Source organism: Tasmannia lanceolata, unplaced genomic scaffold (assembly GCF_043159265.1).
Source record: "Tasmannia lanceolata isolate RefF3 unplaced genomic scaffold, GAP_Taslan_0.1 ptg000037l, whole genome shotgun sequence".
Taxonomy (NCBI): Eukaryota; Viridiplantae; Streptophyta; class Magnoliopsida; order Canellales; family Winteraceae; genus Tasmannia; species Tasmannia lanceolata.
The window spans coordinates 60403517-60425058 of NW_027518714.1; the positions used below are offsets into that span (position 1 = coordinate 60403517).

Sequence of the window (21542 nt, forward strand, 5' to 3'; positions counted from 1 at the left end):
TAATACAAGGGGTTTTACTGAAATGGCACAAACATAGTTAGATATGATCTAAAGTGAATCGGTTGATATCGATTCCAAGGTTGTACATAATGGGGGACTCCCAGTTTCGCCCTATCAATTCAATTAAAATTCCCTTGACATACTCGAGTTAATGAAAAATTCACTTGGCTTGCCCGAGTTGACTCGTTTTTACTTTAGTGGTAGGCAGCGAGTTTTCTTATACTCCAAACAAGTAGCTGCTAGCTTGCCTTGCTCCCAACTGCCTTGTACCTAAATCAGACATCTAGCATCCTGCCTTGTGCCTGCTAGCCGGCCAACACCTTTCCAGTTTATTTGAATTTTTTTGGAGTTAAGGCCCCATCCATGCTCCTGAGGAGAAGTTTGGTTTCAAACTCCGGTTCAAACAGGAGGAGTACACCGTGCTAATGTGTTTTCGTCGTAATTTTGAAACATTGGTTTAAAGTTTTAGGGGCAGTTTGGATACGTGGATTTTATAATTCAGGTTGTAATTTGAAAACAATATAAAGAGGGTTCATGATCAAGCTGGTGTATGCTTTCCTGACAGCATTTCTTGGACTTTAAGTAAGAGATCCAGGTTTTAGAAATCTCTCCACCATCCTGAGATTTTTAAAACCTGGAAACATGGGACGATCTCCTGCTCTCAGGAAGAAGGGCGAGAAATCAGAAAATGACAGCGGGTCTCTTTCTTCTCTCTTCTTCCATTTACAATTTTGAGGAAATCCAAGAGTCTAAAATCTGCGTACCCAAACAGCTCCTTAGATTTTTGAAAGTGTCACACTCACAACTTAACCTTGTTGGTTAAGACCGACTTCATTTGATCAACTAGTTTGATTAGCCTTAACACTGCAATTACATACATCAAATGGTGAATGACCAAAATAGTCACCCTTCATTTGAAATGGGTTCAAAGGCAAGTCATTGAATCAGGCATAAAGTGTTATCCACAGAAAAAAAATCAATTTCTGTGATAAACTATGTTCCGAAAATTCATTTCCTCACCTCTCTTTTCAAGCATTTTTCAGAAACGGCTCTCAGCTCAGATTTGCTAAAAGCAATGAATCAGTTTCTTTCAATTTTTTTAAATTTTTTTTTTTTCATTCTTGGCAGTGTAAAATCTGAACGCAATCATAATCTCCATTGAAGGGCTGCCGAATGCAATCATACTTTCCACAGACTTGTTAACCAAACGATAAAAGTTCAATTCTAGGAAACAGAACGATGTCAAACCAAACAGCAGAAACAGAATTTCAGGAAAGCCCCTCATTCCAGAAATAGAATTCCAGGGAAATCAATTTATCCATGAAAGAAACCAAATGACCCCATTGAGTACCCAGAAGTCCCTGGATGTTAATTGCACAATGAGGATGAAACCAAAAAGTCGAATTTTCCATGTTCCACGGCACAGTTCATTAATCAGACAACACAGTTCAAGTGTGAAACTTTTGGGCCATATCCATAAATGGTTGGGCCCCCAAGATGGACAGTCAAGATCATCACAAAATGGTTTCTCCCATTTCTGGGCAACAAAGTCCAGATCAATTTTTTGGTAAGCCAACACACATTATGTGCACAATTTCATTCCAAATCTGAAAGTCATTGGAGCTATCTATTGAATTGTTACATCTTATTTCAAACTGCTGAAGGATTTAAAGTAGATACTTCCATCTCCCTGCCAACTACAAGATACTTAAGTCCATATATCTGAAGTGCAGTCCCCACCAGGATATCTCATTTCATGGGCTAGCGAAGGACCTTCGGGTTCAGATCCAAAGTCCACAAAGAAGTTTGGGTTTATGGAAAGGCCCCCTTTCTCTGTGTCAACATCAATCTGTAACATGTGGGAACCTTTCTCCATAATTTCTGGATAAAACTGTCGATCCCATGCACTGTAGAGTGAGTTAGTAACATACAATCGCTTCCCATCCAAACTCAACTGGATCATTTGTGGCCCTCCTCGCAGTTGATTCCCCTGAAAAACAAAATAAGAGGAAATGGAGTTCTCAAAATATTGGATAGAATTTTTTTATGATGATCCAGATGTTTGTGATGTATAGCTTTGAACCCCGTATTTCATGAGAACTAAACACACTGATTATGACACTTTCACGAGAAAAGTAATTTAAAAACCAATCAAGAAAAAGAAGTGAAGAACACCCATGAAAGATAACTTCAACTATTGATAGGCCAGCTTCTACTAATAGACTTCTTAAGGTTTGAGGGGGCTCACTAAAAGCAGAAAATACTCTTTGAAAAGAATTTATATGGGATTCTTTGATTTTTTATTGTTCAAGTAGCAACATGTTTACCAGTTGTATATATGTCTACTTTGGCCAGTCAAGATTGTTATTTTGCTAACACGGATACCCAGTAAGCAGGAAGAAGGTTGTACAACAGTTTTCAAATAGTTGTGCATCTCACATAATAGCACATGAGATACTGTATTTCTGACAAAAACGCCCATCTCTTGGGATAATTATTGCCGAGATGATGCATGTATGCATGTTATCCATGTGACTCAGAAAAGAACACCACGATGCATCCATGCTGAATAGCATCATTCCTCATTGACATGAGAAATGATTATGCAAGGGACAGCACATCTTAGGAATGGATGGGTTATTTTAAAATTTTCATCTAATGAAAGGGGGACTTTTTAGTAAAACATGATGTGAAATTATAAGAGGCATGGAACTTACAATGTATTTAAAGTTACATGCATAATAATGGAGGATTTTTAAGAAGTAAAAAAAATAATGGAGGATTTTTCAAAGGGGCATTTTAGAGTTGCAATTTCATGGGTTTTGGACTTTCCCACCCTAAACATAAATATAGATACATAGTAGTAATTATTTAAGGGGATAAGATTGCCAAGTTTTTTTTTTTAACGAACCTGAATTTGTGGGACATCGAATTGCCACTGTTTCCCATCTTCTGCCTCGGCCACTATATTGCTTCCCTTTTGAATCAGTCCTCCCACCCACACTTGTCCAGTTAATACAGGCTTCTTTGGGTCCTCAATGTTATATTGTCTAATATCCCCATGTAGCCAGTTCACAAAGTAAAGGTAACGATCATCAAGGGAGATCAAGAAATCAGTAATAAGCCCAGGCATTTCTGGAAGAATCCAGTTCTGCACCTTGAGTGGTTGCACTGATATTGCAATCTGGAAAGCACTCTCAAGTCATCAAATCATTGGAGCTTTGGCCATGCATACGAACATAAATATTACACAAAACCAAATGCATCATAATCTAGATTACACATTCGCATACCTCATGGTCCCATGATCCATCTGAAGTCTTGAAAAATCTCACCATATTGCTAGTTAGAGCACAACCAACATATCCCATGTCCCTAGAAGGATCATGGAGGAACCTGGTCTGCAGATGAAAAGATTTATATAAAAATCCATATGCCATTGTCCTGATACATTTCCTAAACAAAATAGCGAGCACAATGTTAGCAGAACAGTGGTTGGTGTTTCTGATACTAACCTCCAAGGGTAAGAGCCCGGTATCTCCTAGATCCATTGTCTGTTTTAGTTCACCATCAGGCCAGCTATATACATTTAAGTGTCTTCCATAAAGACCATCCGAAACATGCTGAAGGTTGAAGCCATTTTTGAAAGCTGCAGGAGCTCCCCATGATGAACTAATCATGGTCTTGTGTCGGGGTTGGTACCAGAAATCATAACCAAAAAGAGGACTGTGACCTGGTTTCTCCCACCTGAATAGTACATAAAGCAAATAACTTCTGATGGATTTGAACAATGAAATAGAGAAGACCTTTTTTCAAGATATAAAGTATAGACTGAGTGCGAGTCGGGATCTCTAATCAGTCCACTCATTCACTGGGGCATCATGGGAATCATGGGACCCATACTGCATAACTTCAGAATGGAGGCCAGTCTCATTTTGCAGCCCAATGATTGTGCCAGCAGCATTAAAATGAATAGGTTCTTAACATTTCATGGAAAATTGAATGTATGAAAGTAGCACAAATTGGGGCATATTTTTCAATGGCATGCAATTTCCCATCTGATATCCGCATCTAAACTATGATAAACAAAAAGTTCTCAATTAAAAAATATCTAGATATATACTAATCATATTAGTAATGCATAGGCAGTATGGCAAGGGAAAAAGGAAGATTACGGTATTTTCTTGTTTGTGACAATGACACTAGTAATCAATGGTTTGAAAATCAAATAAGATCATAAGAGCTTACTAACACGGGAGGCTTCCAGGCAGGCTGTGTCACTAGTTGAGAGCAGGTTGCTGATATTTTCACTGAAGAACTCACGACGGAACAAAATCTCACTATTTGGTAGACTGGATGAACATGTTACAATAGGACGTGTCAGCTTAAGGGGGTGTCAAAACTCAGTCGACCACTTGGGGGTATTTTGGTCACTTGAACATCATGTACATAAGTTAAAAGTGTGTGTCGTATTTTTATTATGTTTAGCTAAGTCAAGACTCCCTAAACTCGTTTCTCCATCTTCTATCTTTGCCACTTCCCATACGTGTTGGATTATAGCTATTTTTACAACTTCTATAAAGGCCATAAGCCAGTGAAAATTCAAATGAATAATGGATAATAGTGTAGTCAAATTAGTTACATAATCCCTGATTTCAAGAGCTTATTAACATAGAGGATGCTGCTGATGGCAAGTAGTATGGGGAAGTGTTGCTTGAACTTAGAGGTACGCGATAGTTAGAATTTAGAAGGGAAAAAGTTAATTAAGCTAATTAATTATTTTACTTGTAGGTTCCTAACAGTTTCATAAGTATAACATCTGTCCCTATTTTTTTCCCAGAAAACTGAAATCTGTTCCCTATTTTAAGGCAGCACAACATCATCCTGATGATTTTTCAGCGAGATTCCGGCTACCATTTGAGTCAAGTCTAGCTTGAAATCCACGGATAAAGTTTCTCGATGATTTTCCAATGAAGGCTTCACATTTCCTGATGAGCTGTTGCAGAAATCCGATAAGATCCAGCACTGGTGGGGTTTTGTGTCTTCTTCAGAGTCAGCATGATGAGTGATTTGGGAACAAACAAATCGAATGGTTAGGGCTTTACAAAAGTAATTTTAGATGTTATTAAAAAATTAAAAAATTCATTTCTCCTTGATGAAGAATCTGACCATGATAAGAATGGAAAATTCATTTCAAAGGGCATTGCGGGAAGCTACATAAGAATGGAAAATTAGTTTTATGCCAAGGTTTCCTAGAAACTATGAACCTAGATTACAGAATAAGGAACTTTGAGTTGAGTCACTTAGATGTGTGGTTCTCCCTAAGGAGTGAAGCTACCTACTTCTTGGATTCTAAATATAGGGTCCGAGTCTCGTTATATATAGCTGTGAATTAGAGACATTTGGAGATGTAGAAAATTGAGAAAAAGAAGAGGACTTCTAGTAACATTAGGAGGCTAAGAGGTTGAAAGTACTAGTCAACCATAGCAATCTTATGATGAAAATATGCTCACTAAGAAAATCAGATATAATGAAATAATTTTAGGTACATCATGTTTCCAACGGTAAAGAAGTTTGTAAGGTTAAACAAGAAAAAGAGTCAAATTAAAATTACTAGTCCAATTGGTGTAACTATAGGTGCCACTCCAAATAGTCAGCATATGCATCACATATAGTTAATAGCTTAATTATTGCACGCTTTGAAAGTGGTGACCAAAAAAAACACTAAACGCTAATACCTTCCTTTGACGTTGAACTCTGAATCAAGAAGAAGGAAGCCATTTCCATCAGCATTGCCATCTTTGTCTCCAAGGCAAGACACCAAAATATCGCCAGATGCGAGGCAGTGGGAAGTGTGGGGATACGCTAATCCAGTCTTTTGCAGGATGTCCGCAGGCTCAACAACCTTATGCAAAGAGGGTGCTCTTGGATTCTTTTGTGTGTCAAACACATAGATGCGACTTGAACTGGCCAAGAAGGGATACAATAGCAGCTTAATGGCAGTGAACTTTTAAATAAATAGATTAAAAATTATTAGCTAGCAACAAAATCAACACATAATCAATTGCCCGATAAATAAATAGGTCAGATATATAATCAAAGATCTAGAATGAGAGAATGCTACAGGAGAAGAGGTGGATATAACAGGAAACTCACGAGAAGAAATATACTGTGTTAGAAGTCAACCCAACATTAGATATCCATTTAGTCCATAATATCACTGGTTTTCTATCCTCTGCAATCAAGGTGAAGTTCATGAAATATACTGTTTTTTTTGTTACATTCCACTGGTCGTGGTCTGATGTTAGTGGTGGGCACTCCCTAATAATAGCATGTAACAGATAATATGGAGTTGTTGGTGGGCTAGGATGAATTGTCCACGTCGGGTAAAGCGAATTTGGCAGGAAACCTCACCAGGAAATTATTATAATCTAAAAGGACAAATAAATGGATGAAAAACTCAATACCACCACGGGGCAAACTTTTGTTAGAAGTGCATCTATAAATTTGCATGTATTTTTTTACCAGCTATGAGTGAACTTGATACAGTTGTTAGCACCTCAGATTAACATTTCTTGTCTAATTCATGCATGTTGTTCATTCCAGGAAGACTCTTAAAAGATTTGTTTTGTCAACTTCTACTTGCCATACATTAAACCCTCTCCTCCTTATGGGACTCCATATTCCAAAATCCAAAGTATCTAAGATTCTAGATAAATATCCCTGTCTCAAAGCACTTACATCAATGAAGGCAAGATTAGGAAACGCCTGGATGCTGTTGGATCTCCATGGCAAGAGCTACATGAATTCCAACCAGAATGATGTAATTCATCACCCACATGAGGCACGGGCATTCTGTGGACAACTTTTGAATATGTAGGTGAGTTTGGATCAACATCCACTGTAGCCAGGTAATCAGGCTTATCTCTTCCTGTTCCTGCAAGACAATAAAACAGAACAATACTAAATGATACTTAATTAACAAAATTACCAGACTGAAAGTGAAACAGGAAAAAAAATCAAGTCACCTTTTTTCTTTCATAAACTCTATATAGCTCACTGTTCGAATGCACTGACTCATGCACGTGTGCATATGCGCAGGTGTGCACATGCACAGGGTGCATAAGCATGTGCACACACTTATTATATGTTTGTGTCAGGGCTTTTTTTTTTTTGAATGATATGTTTGTGTCAGTGCTTTTATAAGTTACAAAAAGAAAAAAGGTCAGCTATGTACAGCCAACTAAGGCTCTTTGAAAACTAGTTATAAAAAGTAAGCCATTACTATATTGTAAAATGTTCCTTGATATGTTAAATTTGAGGGAAAAAAACATTGGATCATAAATTGGTCATGACCAAGAAAATTCTTTGGCCAGAGATGCAAAAAGGAAAGGAGAATATCCATTTTTTAAATGAATAGAAACTCATGGTAAATGGTTGGAAACTATGGGAATATAAAAGAGTTGGTGAAAGTGGATGTCAGTGGAAGATTTGCATGAAAAGTCAAAAGCACTACAAGTTTCTGCAAATCTGACTATGCATCCTTCATCCATGTGCGAGACTCGAAGTCTACAGCAAAAGACTTACACGGACAAAAGAGGAAGCAAAAAAGAAATGGAAAGAGAAAAAAGTTTAAGTGGGACCTATCAATAGTTGTGTGGGTTTTATTTTCGATATGCGTTTCAGTTTCGGTATCATTTCAGTGGGGATGGAAACGGAAACAAATTGGTCGTTTTGTGTCAGTTTTGTGAAAATCTAAAACCTAATTATAACTGCATAGAGAAGCCAAACCTTGTAACAAATTAATCCATAGGAAACCTAATTTATCAATGACTGAATCATCTGAACATAAATTCATAAACTACCAGTGGTTTACTCTTGTTTGAAACACTTCCTGCCAAATTGGGCCAAAAAATAAAAAAGATTTATCAGGACATGCAGGACAAAGGAGAGGTTACAAGATCATAAGGCACAAAACTTTTCAGATTTTAAGGACCAATTGAAGTGTGGACATGGGAATATTTTTAAGTTTGGAAAACAAATACAAGTGAGGAACTATTTTTCTCGACTACCTGTGTGATGCAGAACAGAAACAAGTAGAAATAGTATCAAAATCAACTGAGCCAGATGATAATCACAGAGAAGTTCAGTTATTACAAAAACAACATGAAGCATTTGATGAAAATGATACTTGAAATTCTGGAATGACCAAACATCGATACCAAATTAGAAACCGTAGAAAAAGAAAAGCAGCAGAAAATATAAAAAAATTGCTGTCACGACAGAAACTGAGGTGAATTCTGCTTCCCAGCTTCATACCTTCACCCAGGCATGGTACTTTGGGGTTGAACATCCGATATATAATTGTCGTAAACAGGAAATAATCTTCAGAAAAAATATGAATTTTTTGTTTTGAAGAGTTCTCAATTTCAAACCAAGATCTATACATCCTCCAAATAAGTTCCAATAACAAGGAAATCTTCACTGTACACTCTATCCATAAGAAGAAAACCATATATTTCAATTGGCAAAGTTAAAAAATATTAGAATTACACAAAACACTCACTACAAAATTGACAAGAGGAGTTTGATTATCCTATATATTTATTAAATCCTGAATCTAAATACATTTATTAATTTTCAGTAGAAAGTACATCAATATGAATGACTCAGATGGTTGGCACCACGTTGGATTGCCCATATCCGGAAAATCTATATGATTGGACGATCCTAGCCATCTATCCAACAATTCTGTTTTTATAAGACAGTCTGTGAGGATTCTACTGTTCATTTGCTTGTTCTTGGTTTGAACCAAGGTTTTAAATTTTGGTTTCGGGGTTAATTTCGGACCCCACCGAAACCGAAATTTCAGCTGAAATCCCGAAATTTCGGCTGAAATTTGGTAAAGGGGCTCGAAATTTCATTTTTTTGGGCCGAAATTACCGAAATTTTCGGTAATTTGGTTGAAATTTGGCAAAGGTTTTAAAATTTTCACCGAAATTGACAAAATTTCCAAAGGTCAGTGCATTTCGATTTCGGTCTTGACCAAATCTGAAATTTTGGAAATTTAGGATTTCGGCCGAAATTTAAAACCTTGGTTTGAACAGTTAGGATCGAGTTCACCAAATATAACTAGGCAAGACTTTATGAAGGAGACACGAAATCGTAATTCAGGGTCAATCTCTATCTACAACCCAGGTGCAATTTATGTCTAAACATGCAATCTTTCACCATACATAACCAGGCAAAAGCTCAAGAAGAAAAAGACAAAAGCATAATCCAAGATCTATCTATGTGTGCAACCCAATCTCATTTTCTCTCCACTTTGTGCCTCACCTTGCAATATAATTCTCTAGATTTCTAATCAACACACAAATTGCACCCACAATACAATTAGATTGCTCATTTAAAGCTAGCCCAAATAGAATATCCATAAAAAAAAAAATCAAAAAATTCATAAACAAACTAGACCCACAATACAATCAGATTGCACATCTAAAACTAGTCCTCATAGCAATAAAAAATTTCATAAACAAACTAGTCCTTATAGTTACCATTGTAGACACAAGTGACATAAAGGATAGTCTCCTTTGGTCCAGACATGGCCTCTATCGGAGTCGCGTATCCCGGACCCTTTTCATTTTGGCAACAAAAGCTCTCCACATTGCTAGAAAAAGGCTCTACTTCCACCTTAACGGTAGCCATAAGGATGATCTCAACCCTTCTGTAATCTGCAAAATGAAAATCTATAAGGGCGAATTTAAAAACCCCAGTTTGATTTTAGTGGAAAGAGTAGAGTAATCGATCGGGTTTAAGATTCAAAACCCAAAACAGAAAGAGAAAATATAGATGAAGTAGATCATGAAGAGTTACATACAATGACAAGATGAAGATCGGGTTTAATCTTATCTCCTTATTAGTCTTCTCGTTCTCTGTCTCTCATGTCTCTGTCATTCTCTTTGCGTGAACGGAGTACATGTAACAGTCTAGGGGAGCGTGACGTGTCTGTATACGTGGCGTGTATTCGTGGTCAAGATGAAAGTGTCCAGGTGCACCGTACTTAGATATATAAGGAAAGATCAATTACCAATGGGGGACAAAAATTAGGTGGAATTATCAATAAGACGCATGCTTTTCAAAAATTATCAACAAGGGACAAAAGAAGTCTTGTCATTAAAAACTGGACAAAAATGCCATTTTCTTAAACAACACGTTTTGCTTTTCCACTTTTCCCTCTTCTCTCATCTTTCCCTCTTCCTTTTTTTTTTACTTTTTCATTTTCAACTTTATTTTTTTTACCTTACCAGTCATCTTCTTCATCATTTAGCCACCATTGGAGGTAGGAAAACTCAAAAATTTGAAACGTGAGTTCATTCCCGTCTATCTCTCAATATCTAGGTTTTGTTTTTCATTTGTTTTAGGATTTTGCATTTCTCCTTCTCCCTTTCAATGGAGGATGAGGAAGATGAATCGTACTGTAGAAAGAAAAAAAACGTGAAAATGAACGAGTGAAAAAAAACAGGAAGTAAAAATGTGTTCATAAGGGACATGATAAGCCCATTCGGAATTTGGTAACCTAATTTTGATACTGGATAACCCCAACTCCAGAGACTTGAAACCCCCCTTCCAAAACTCTAGTACCCTTGGGCAATTTTAAGGGACTTGATAAGCCCATTCGGAATTTGGTAACCTCATTTTGATACTGGATAACCCCAACTCCAGAGACTTGAAAACCCCCTTTCAAAACTCCAGTACCCTTGGGCAATTTTAAGGGACTTGATAAGCCATTCGTAAATTGGTAACCCCTTTTTGATACTAGATAACTCCAATCCCAAATACTTGAAAATCCCTTTCCAAAACTCTAGTGCCCTCGGCCAATTTTCAAGGACTTGATAAGCCCATTCGGATATTAGTAAACCCATTTTGATACTTGATAACCCCAATACTAGAGACTTGAAAACCTCCTTCCAAAACTCCAGTACCCTTGGCCAATTTTCAAGGACTTGATAAGCCAATTCAGAAATTGGTAACCTCATTTTTTATACTAGATAACCCCAATCCCAGAGACTTGAAAACCCCCTTCCAAAACTCTAGTACCCTTGGCCAATTTTCAGGGACTTGATCACCCCATTCGGAAATTAGTAACCCCATTCTGTATACTAGATAACCCCATTCCTAGAGACTTGAAAACCCTCTTCCAAAACTCCAGTACTCTCTGCCAATTTTCAAGCACTTGATAAGCCCATTTGGAAATTGGTAACCCTACTTTTGAGAGTTACTAACCCCCTTCCAGAGAGTTGATAAACCCCTTTTGCTACAAAACCCCCTGCTTATAGCAACTCTTCTAATGACATTACAATTCTGTTCATGATAGAAATAACAAAAGAAATGGATGTTGTTTTCATTAAATGTGCTTCATGTATTACATCCCAATTTGTGTATTACAAAAATAAAATAAAAAATTTAAGTACATCAAAAAATATGTAGCCATCCATTCATGTATTACATCAACTTTCTCTTATACAACCACTTGTCTTCCAAAAAAGTGAGTGAAGCCATCCATGCATTATCTCCAGAACTCACCCTAAAAAAAAAAGAAGCTTAAACCCTAAACAAGATAAATCAGAAACAGATGAATGAAAAATAGTGCAAAAACCTAAAAAAAAAAAAAAACCTAAATACAAAGAGATAGATGGTAAGAACTCAACATTCAAGTTTTCAAGATTTGCCGACAATAATGGTGGCTGAACAAGGAGGAAGATGACTGGTAGGGTAAAAAATAAAAAAAGGTGATAATGGAAAAGTAAAAGAAGAGGGAAGAAGGAAAAACCAAGGTCAAAATGTATTGTAAATGCCAAAGGGCATTTTCGTCCAGCTTTTACTGACAAGACCTCTTTTGTCCCCCATTGATAATTTTTGAAAAGCATGGGTCCTGTTGATAATTTTGCCTAATGTTTGTCCCCCATTGGTAATTGGTCCTATAAGGAAAGATAGCGTGTCGGATAGACCTGGCAAAATGGGACCCGTACCTGCGGGTACACCCGGCCCGCAGTGGTACGGGTACCAATTTCATTACCCGCGAAAAAAATTACCCGCACCCAACCAGTACGCGTGACCCGCGGGTGGGTCTGGGTCGGGCGTTGGTGCCCACGGGTTACCCGCTATTCGGTTTTCAACATTTTATTTTTGAGGCCTAAACACTAAACAGTTAAAAATAGACTATGTGGGTGGGCCAACAAAACAAGTCAAAGCAATTAGACTATGTGACTGGTATCTTTGGTTGTACAAAAACAAACACTTGTTAAAGTAAATGAAAAATTGTATGATGAATGGGAGTATAAACATGTACTCATCATCCCATCCTTGATATTTGATCCAACAACAGCTGACTTGTTAAGAAGCTGCTGTTGGATTAAATATCAAGGCTTGTACATCTATCGTACCACTTTTATGTGTTCATACACCCATTAATCATATAATTTCTTTTGGTAAATATATATATAATTTATTCTTTAAATTTGCCGGGTTACCCGCGGGTATACCCGTACCCGTCCGGGTGGGTTCCGGGTTCATGAAAGGCTACTCGTACCCGCGCCGATATTTCTTACCCGTACCCGCACGGGATGTACGCGTACCCGCGCGGGTTACCCGTTTGCCAGGTCTAGTGTCGGAGATGAGGGTCGATAACTATGATATGGGTTTCCAAATTGGGATTTCCACATAGGGAGCTTACCTATTCAAAGTCCCCAAAATTACGGTACAACCAACACCACAGGATGATCCAAACCGTCCATTTGGATGGGCCACAACATAATTAGGTTGTGCCCTAAAAAAAGTCTTTTACATAGGATGATTCTAACCCTCTGATCTGTAGAGATTTAAATTCTATAGATAAGAGGTTTGGGATCATCCTATTGAAATGATTTTCCGAGCACAGCCTAATTAAGTTGTGGTCCATCAAATGGACACTTTGGATCATTCTATGGTGTGGGCGGTACCTTAGTTTTCAAAAAATGTGGATTTACACGGCCATGCATCATATAAAATCTCAAAAGGAGTAGGCAGAGAGATGAATATGCAATCGAGATTGTCAGCTCCACATGGTTTAGGTCCCGCCCCGAGTAGAATTTTGTGTAAGATAAAACAAAAGTCAAATGTTTAACTCGGGTAAGTGATACATTTTTCCCCTTTTCTTCCCTGTGCCACCCCCTCTAGTGTATCTATGACTACGCTATTTACACTAGAGGAGGTGGTCCCTGTAAGGAGGGGTGGCAAATATATCATTTCCCTTATCTTAACCTCATTTGAATAAGCTCGTAGTGGCCCCGCATTTTATTTATTTTATGGGGTTTGATATCCTCAACTCCTACTTCCATGGGTTACCTTATCACCTTCATTCTTCTTTAAAATGAGGACTGCTAGCAAAACGAAATCCGTTTTGTAAAAAAATAAGAGAGAGAGAGAGAGAGACTGTAATGCACGTAGAATAAGATTATATAATGAACGTAGAACATCTGTTTGCTATGGAATTATCGATGCATCTAAAAGTTATAAGTCTTTAACTTTGACATAAATTGAAGGGAAATGATATCCCCCCCCCCCCCCCCCTTTAACGGTTTCTGTGAGAATGGTTCACCGCATGAGGATAAACACTACCCATTTTGATAAAAAATTGTAGTTCATGATGCTCTCAAAAAAATTGTTGTTCATGATGCTCTCCTCAACTAGTGAATATAAAAATCATATACAATAAGGGAAATGATATCTGCGCCAAAGTGTTTTGATAAACATGCGGCATGTTTATCGAAACACTTTGGCGCAGATATCATTTCCCTCCAATAAATGTGTTATTCAATTCCAATACTGTGGCAGAAAATTAGAATATTGTTTGGGTGATTATAAATATATAATATTTAACCATGGTTAATTCAAATATATAAAATTTCCAAAACACTACCCATTTTGATAAAAAATTGTAGTTCATGATGCTCTCTAAAAATTGTTTTCACTAAAAATCATATGCAAAAATCGTATTCATAGGAAAAAATCATATACAATAAATGTGTGCTATTCAATTCCAATATTGTCGCTCCTTTTAACTATAATTGACGCCAAAAGCGTTAAGTCTGCCACATACCCCCATTAGCCGGTTAATACTAAGAGTATGCCACATGCCCTCCTTTAACCAGTTAATAAGATAACTCTCTCTCTCTCTCTCTTCCTCTCCCCAACCCCTCTCATTCCCATGGTGGGCCCAACAACACTCTCTCCTTCACATCCTTGGTGGGCCCAACAGTACTCTCTCCACTCTCTTGGTGGGGCCCAACAACACTTTATCTCTCTAAACTCATGGTGGGGCCGAACAATTGATTGGTGTAAATATTTGATTGTGGGCCTCATTGTTTTTAAAATAACATACATACCTAGGCACAAACACCGTATAAAGTGTTTTTTTAAAGGAAATTTGACACAGGGGGGACTAATAAAAGACATATTATCAGAGGGGTCAAGTGTTTGTTGGAAATGACAGAAGGGGGTCAAAATTTGGATTTCAAAATTTCGAATGACGAAAATGCCCCTCTGGCAGAAACAGTGAAATGACTTAGAAAAATTAAAAAAAAAAACATTTACGTTTTCCCTCTTCTCTCTTCCCTCTTCTCTCCTCTCGTCTCTGTTAAATTTTTTTCGTCCTCTCCTCCCTCCGGCGATCTCTACGGCAATCACTCCGGCGATCTCGACGGCGATCTCGACCAAGGTGAAGTACGTATCAAACCTCGCATTTGAAGGAAACCCTACCTGGTACGTCGTTTCCTTCCCTTCCTTTATTCAATCTCATTTTTATTTATTTTTGAAGAGGAAAATCAGGTTGAGAGAGATGCAAAAGGGGGGGGGGAATCCTTTTTCATGCTATATGTTTTTTATTTTTTTCAGTTTATATACATGTCAGTTACTGCATTTCCTCCTACAGAGTAAAATAGTTGTAAATGCTTTTAAATGTTGTTTGTTGCTGCTGGGGTTTTATGTTTTACATTAATTTGTGAAATGGAGAAACGTTCTGCTGTTTATTTATTCTAGGATTTTATTTTGTACATTAATTTGTGAAATTGAGAGATGGGATTTCATTTCATATATGCGTATCCACCTACAGAGTAAAATAGAGTTGCATGCTACAGTATTTGTTGATGCTAGGGTTTAATTTTTGACGTTAATTTGTGGAATGGAGAAATGCAATTTCGTTTCATGTACATATGTTAATGCTAGGCTTTTAATTTTACAATTTGTGGAGTGGAGAAATGGGATTTCAAAAACAACTTCTTGAAAACCATGTAGAGCTCCCCTATATTGGCCTTGAAAACCCTCTTTTGGTACTAGTAGCTGGAAACCCTTTTCTGTGAACTTGGGGACCATGTTGGGCAGTTGATGGCCCCTCTATGGCGACTTCTTCTAGGTACTATTAACCCCCTTTTTGTAGCTGAAAACCCATGACTTTCAACTTGACGACCATCTTCTGGATTTGATGGACCCTCCAAGGGTACTTCTTCTACCCCATTTGAGGGCCCATAATCCCTTCTCTAATACCATGCATAGCTCCCCTCTATTGCCCTAGAGAAGCCCCCCTTAGGTACTAATAACCCCCTTTTTTGTAGCTGAAAACCCATGACTTTCAACTTCAAGACTTTCTTCTGGATTTGATGGACCCTCCAAGGGTACTTCTTCTACCCCATTTGAGTGCCCATAATCCCTTCTCTAATACCATGCATAGCTCCCCTCGGTTGCCCTTGAGAAGCCCCCCTTAGGTACTAATAACCCCTTCTTTGTAACTGAAAACCCATGCCTTTCAACTTGAGCACCATCTTTGAATTTGCTGCACCCTCCAAGGGTACTTCTCGTACCCCATTTGAGGGCCCATAATCCCTTCTCTAATACCATCCATAGGTCCCCTCTATTGACCTTGAGAAGCCCCCCTTAGGTACTAGTAACCCCTTTTTTGTAGCTGAAAACCCATGACTTTGAACTTGAGGACCATCTTCTGGATTTGATGGACCCTCCGAGGGTACTTCTTCTACCCCATTTGAGGGCCCATAATCCCTTCTCTAATACCATCCATAGGTCCCCTTTGTTGCCCTTGAGAAGCCCCCCTTAGGTACTAATAACCCCTTCTTTGTAGCTGAAAACCCATGCCTTTCAACTTGAGCACCATCTTTGGATTTGCTGCACCCTCCAAGGGTACTTCTCCTACCCCATTTGAGGGCCCATAATCCCTTCTCTAATACCATCCATAGGTCCCCTCTATTGTCCTTGAGAAGCCCCCCTTAGGTACTAATAACCCCTTCTTTGTAGCTGAAAACCCATGACTTTGAACTTCAGGACCATCTTCTGGATTTGATGGACCCTCCAAGGGTACTTCTTCTACCCCATTTGAGGGCCCATAATCCCTTCTCTAATACCATCCATAGGTTCCCTCTGTTGCCCTTGAGAAGCCCCCCTTAGGTACTAATAACCCCTTCTTTGTAGCTAAAAACCCATGCCTTTCAACTTGAGCACCATCTTTGGATTTGCTGCACCCTCCAAGAGTACTTCTCCTACCCCATTTGAGGGCCCATAATCCCTTCTCTAATACCATCCATAGGTCCCCTCTATTGGCCTTGAGAAGCCCCCCTTAGGTACTAATAACCCCTTCTTTGTAGCTGAAAACCCATGCCTTTGAACTTGAGGACCTTCTTCTGGATTTGATGGACCCTCCGAGGGTACTTCTTCTACCCCATTTGAGGGCCCATAATCCCTTCTCTAATACCATCCATAGGTCCCCTCTGTTGCCCTTGAGAAGCCCCCCTTAGGTACTAGTAACCCCTTGTGGGACCCGATCCCGCGAGAGGGGTGGGGCGCGAGCCGCCACGCTCTCTCTTGGTCTCTCGTACCCACGCGATTGGCGTGTGCATTTTAATTGTTGATTTTAATTCATCTTTTATGTGAACTTGGGATCGCTAAGACAATCCGAATTCCACACAAAAGAGACTGACAGAATCGCCACCTATATGTGAGATCTAGGACCCGTAATTAACCAGAAATCTAGACTCGCTACCTGGTTACAAGAATGGAAGGTATGGGGAGTTATCCACCACATGCACCATTCCTGCCCGATAATCGGTCTTCGATTCTAAAAGTTAACTCTTTTAAATTTATTTTAAATGGCTCATTCAACTCTTTGTTAATGTGTGAACTATGTGACATGCATCCTAAGATCTAATTTCAATGCGTTTCCTAAATGGGGTGAATGTGAACTTTATTAACCTAAATGCATTATAATTCTTTTAGCCGTTCACAGTTTAGACTCATGCGGGCCAGGAGTGCATCCTACATGCAACTACATGCCTATGTGCCTACGTGATTGTTTTAAGATTGATGAGATTTGATTTGAGTTGAATTAGGTTGGTTGATTTGAAGTGGAGTGACCTATGCTATATGAACCTAGATTTAATGCAATAGACCTAAGTTACATTCTTAGTATATTTGTGAACTTTGGATTCTAAGAATTCTATTTTGAAAATCTAGAGTGCGGTCTCTAAGTTTAGAGCCTAGAATTTTATGATTGGGATTTTTCATCTTAGACGATTATAAGTTCTTAGATTCTTTTAAGATTTTTGAATTCTTTTGAGTTCCAAATTTAACAAACACAACTAATCATGCAAAGAAAGCAACTAGCATACTAAAAAGCAAAACAACTAGCATGTGATTCTAAGCTTACGATAAGAATAATTTAAAGAGATCTAAACATGCAACTAATCAAGCAACTAAGTAAAAGAAAATATCTAACATGCAAAAAGGGTTTAAGGAAAATGAAAGGGTGAATAGGGGAATGGAAGGGATGAAGAAGGGTGTAGGGGAACGAGAGGGATGGAGAAAGGTGTTGTTTGGTTGCTGGAAATGGTTCCTGAGTGCTGTTTGGTTGCAGGGAAGGTATTTGGGTACTATTTGGATGCAGGGGTGGGGAGTAAGCTGCTGTTTGGTTGCTGGAAATGGTTCCTGAGTGCTGTTTGGTTGCAGGGAAGGTAAATGGGTACGGTTTGGATGCAGGGGGTGGGGAGTAAGCTGCTGTTTGGATGTAGGGATGCGACTCGGTGAGACTTGGTTTGGTTTATAAGGGTGAGTCAACTTGGTTTAGGTGACTATGGGCGGCCGAATGTGTGCAAGTGATTGGATTTGTGTAAGTGGTCAGATGGGTATGGGTTATGGATGGGTAATCTGAACATGGGATGTATGGTAATTAGATAGATATATGGGTGTTGAGATCTAATATGGGTTCGGGTATGCTGTTGCAATAAGACAGTGTATAGGGGTTGTGATATGGGGTATGGATATGGGCTATGGTGATGGGCATCAAGAGGGTATAACTATGAGGTCTGATGGGGTATGAATGAACTAGGAGGAGGAAAGGTATTGTGGCCGAATGGGTTACACGCTTGGGATGGGAAGCATGGAGAGGTGCAACTAGCTTGGGTTGGGCTTGGGTGCGGCTAGGGATGCGGCTTACATTGGGCTTGGGCGCAGCTTGGGTTGGGCTCAGGGTATTGGGCAAGGCCGAATAGGGTGGGGTTAAGGCCAAGGGAGCCATCGGGTTTGGGTCAAAACCAGAAGGGCTTGGGTTTGGGTCAAGGCCAAGTTGGCCATGGGTTCAGGTCTAATCGGATTGAGCCTAATGGGATGGGGGTTTGGATTAAGGTTATGTAGGCTGCGAGTTTGGGTACAGCCAAGTAGGCCGAGAGGTTTGGGTCAACTTGGGTTCGGGTTAGGTCCGGGGTGGACCGATCGGATTGAGCTGGACCGGGTTGGTCCGGGTTGGCTTGATTCGGGTTGAACCTGGGTCGACTTGGGTTGGCTTGGGCTGATTCGGGTCGACTCGGATTGAGCTCGGGTTAGCTTGGGCTGGACCCGGGTTCACACGGGTTGGGTCAAGTTGACTCGGCTTTTGGACTGGGCTGACTCGGTTTGACTCGGATCGACTCGGGTTGAACTTGGGTAAGGCGGGTTGGATTTGGGTTAGGGGTCGGTTGGGTTGGGTTTGGTTAGGTTGGGTGGGGTTTGGAATCGGATATGGCTTGGGGTCAGATTAGACTGGAGGTGAGGGTAAGTTTTGGTTGGATTTTATATTCTAGTAGTTGTTTGGGGATGGATCTTAAAATCCAATAGGCTGTTTGGGAGATGGATTCCAAAATCCAGTGGGCTGTTTGGGAGATGGATTCTAAAATCCAGTGGGCTGTTTGGGGATGGATTCCAAAATCCAGAGGGCTGTTTGGGAGATGGATTCTAAAATCCAGTGGGCTGTTTGGGGATGGAATCCAAAATCCAGTGAGCTGTTTGGGCTGATAAAACAAGGGACAAGAGAGGCTGTTTTGGTCGGTAAAACAAGGGAGGGGCTGTTTTGGGTTGGTTTATGGCTGAGTGGTATGGGGTGTGGTCATGATTCGGGTTCGGGTTTAGTTAGGTTGGATCCGGTTTGACTCGGGTTGGACATGGGTTAGGTCCGGGTTGGATCCGGTTTGACTCGGGTTGGACATGGGTAGGCTTGAGTTAGGTTGCCGAATGAGCCGGGGTTTTGGGTCAAGGCCAAGCAGGCCGCAGGTTTTGGGTACGGCTTAGGACATGGGTTGGGGTGCGGCTTAAGGGTGTGGCTTAGGTTAGGTTAGGGGTGCGGCTTAGGGGTGTGGCTTAGGGCATGGATTGGAGTGCGGCTTTATGGTGCAGCTTAGGGATATCCGAATGCGGATTTAGAGTAGAGAGGGATCGGGAACAACAAGAGAAAAGAAAAGATATGCAAAGAAAAAGAAAAAAATGTAAATTTCAGTATGATAACTTGAAAAATACATGTAAATTGGCCTACCTCTTTCCGGAGGTTGATGTCGAACCTTTGTTGCCTTGGATCCCTTTAATGATATCCCACCAATAATGAGTAGATTCCTTCGTTGATATTGATTTCCAATTTGAGATAATAATCGAAATGGCCAAAACGAAGTATCGAGCAATTGAAGAATGGAGAAGGCTGATGGGTTTCGGCAATGGAGAGGGTGAACGAATGTTTTTCTTTTTTTTTCTCTCCTTTTTTCTCCTTTTAGATGGAGCAATAAAGGGGGTATTTATAGGTGAAGGTTACCTTGAGTTGCTATGTTGGAGCAATGGTTGAGATTAAAAAGATGGCAATTTAGAAAGGATTAAAGGGATGAGATCAAAGTATCTAGAGAATTCCTTTCCCAAACTTGTGAAACGCATGGGTTAGATGCCCAAAATACATCCCCTTCTATAATAGAAGGAGCTTGTGTGGTGGAGATTGTTTGCACAAATTAGGAAGCAAAGGGAAGTAAATAAGATGAGGCCAAGTGTCCCAACAAAATTTTGCAAATAAAGAATTAAATCAAGAACAATTAGAAACGTCCAAAAGAGGAGTGCATGCTGAAATTTGTCATGATTCCCTGCTCAATTAGAATATGACACTTGCCTCTTTTAGTTTTAGGCAATCCTTTTGACCAATAAGCTTGAAACACATGCCTCTTTTCCAAAGTTTGTAAAATTAGCCCAAAATCATTTCAAATCTCTAAGCAATAGGGGAGGAGGAAACAAGCCACGTTTGGGAAAACGTGTGGTGAGAGGAGAGAGAGGGTGAGGAAAGAGAACTCTCTCGAAAACGGAAAAATGTCGTTTTCCGGAGATTTTGGCATCCGACTCCGATAATTCTTTCGCCTTTGGAATCCCTGATTTTTTCTCGTTCATTTAAGCCCAATATTGCCATAGAAAACTGTTTTCAGAATTTTCGACCAATGCGAGCCTTCGATCTCCGTCGGTAGATCATTTTTTCAAAGATCGAGCAAATTGGTGGTCCGAACGAACCAACTGATTCGATCAACTTTGGGCCAACGGTTAAAACTATTAAACCATGATATTGACAATAGTTGAGACATTAGAAAGTTTTGATATTGATGATTTAACGGGACAATTTCGATGGATCTCTCTTATCCCGCCTTGATCCGTGACTTTTCACTGGGTTTTTGCTCAATTAAGTGACACAATGTTTAATCTGAATTTGAGATTAACCTTGATCGATCCTATTTTGACTAAATGATCACAAATTCTTAGTAAGGAAAGACACCCAGGTTAAGATCTGCCCTTGATCTAACGATTTACGGAAATCAGGTCTCGGAATGGAATCAGGTCCCGGGCTGTGAAGTGACCATAGCTTATTTTGTCCCGATTGATGATCCGTAAAGTCAGATCGAGATATTAATGACCTAAAACAAATAAATCCATGATAGAGGGGCTCTCACATGGATTTAACACACTAAATTCACCAATCAGGGTATTTTTCAATTTTTCGGATCTAATCATCTCACCAGGTACATCTCTTTATCATTTCGGTTTTTAGACAATTTGAGGATGCATACTTGTAGACACCCCATTTTGACCGGACCCAAGTTCGCTGTGCTTGGGCGAAGCCCCATCTAATCACCAAGTTAGGATCTCGAATTGCACCCTAAGCTAGGTTAGGGCCCCCC

General features: G+C 39.5%; 1 protein-coding gene across 2 annotated transcripts; it reads right to left on the reverse strand.

Annotated features, from left to right (window-relative positions):
* Nucleotides 1-1386: 1386 nt before the first annotated feature.
* Nucleotides 1387-20112, reverse strand: LOC143860071 (selenium-binding protein 2-like). 2 transcript variants are annotated; one of them, XM_077370584.1, is made up of 8 exons: nucleotides 19880-20112; nucleotides 9555-9731; nucleotides 6742-6937; nucleotides 5739-5966; nucleotides 3516-3747; nucleotides 3294-3401; nucleotides 2912-3184; nucleotides 1387-1990 (listed from the first exon to the last, which is right to left on the reverse strand). In XM_077370584.1, the coding sequence occupies exons 2-8, from the start codon at nucleotides 9703-9705 to the stop codon at nucleotides 1709-1711; spliced, it is 1470 nt and encodes a 489-aa protein (XP_077226699.1). In that variant the 5' UTR covers nucleotides 9706-9731; nucleotides 19880-20112; the 3' UTR covers nucleotides 1387-1708. The 2 variants fall into 2 exon arrangements, with proteins under 2 accessions (XP_077226699.1, XP_077226698.1); XM_077370583.1 differs by lacking the exon at nucleotides 19880-20112 and adding an exon at nucleotides 9878-10021.
* Between the last annotated feature and the right edge of the window lie 1430 nt (nucleotides 20113-21542).

Coding starts and splice junctions, on each gene's coding strand:
- LOC143860071 (XM_077370584.1), bottom strand. CDS start 9,705: ATGGCTACCGTTAAGGTGGAAGTAGAGCCTTTTTCTAGCAATGTGGAG. Junction 3,185..3,293: donor ATGGATCATGGGACCATGAG/GTATGCGAATGT, acceptor AGTGCTTTCCAG/ATTGCAATATCAGTGCAACC. Junction 1,991..2,911: donor TCGATGTCCCACAAATTCAG/GTTCGTTAAAAA, acceptor TTTGTTTTTCAG/GGGAATCAACTGCGAGGAGG.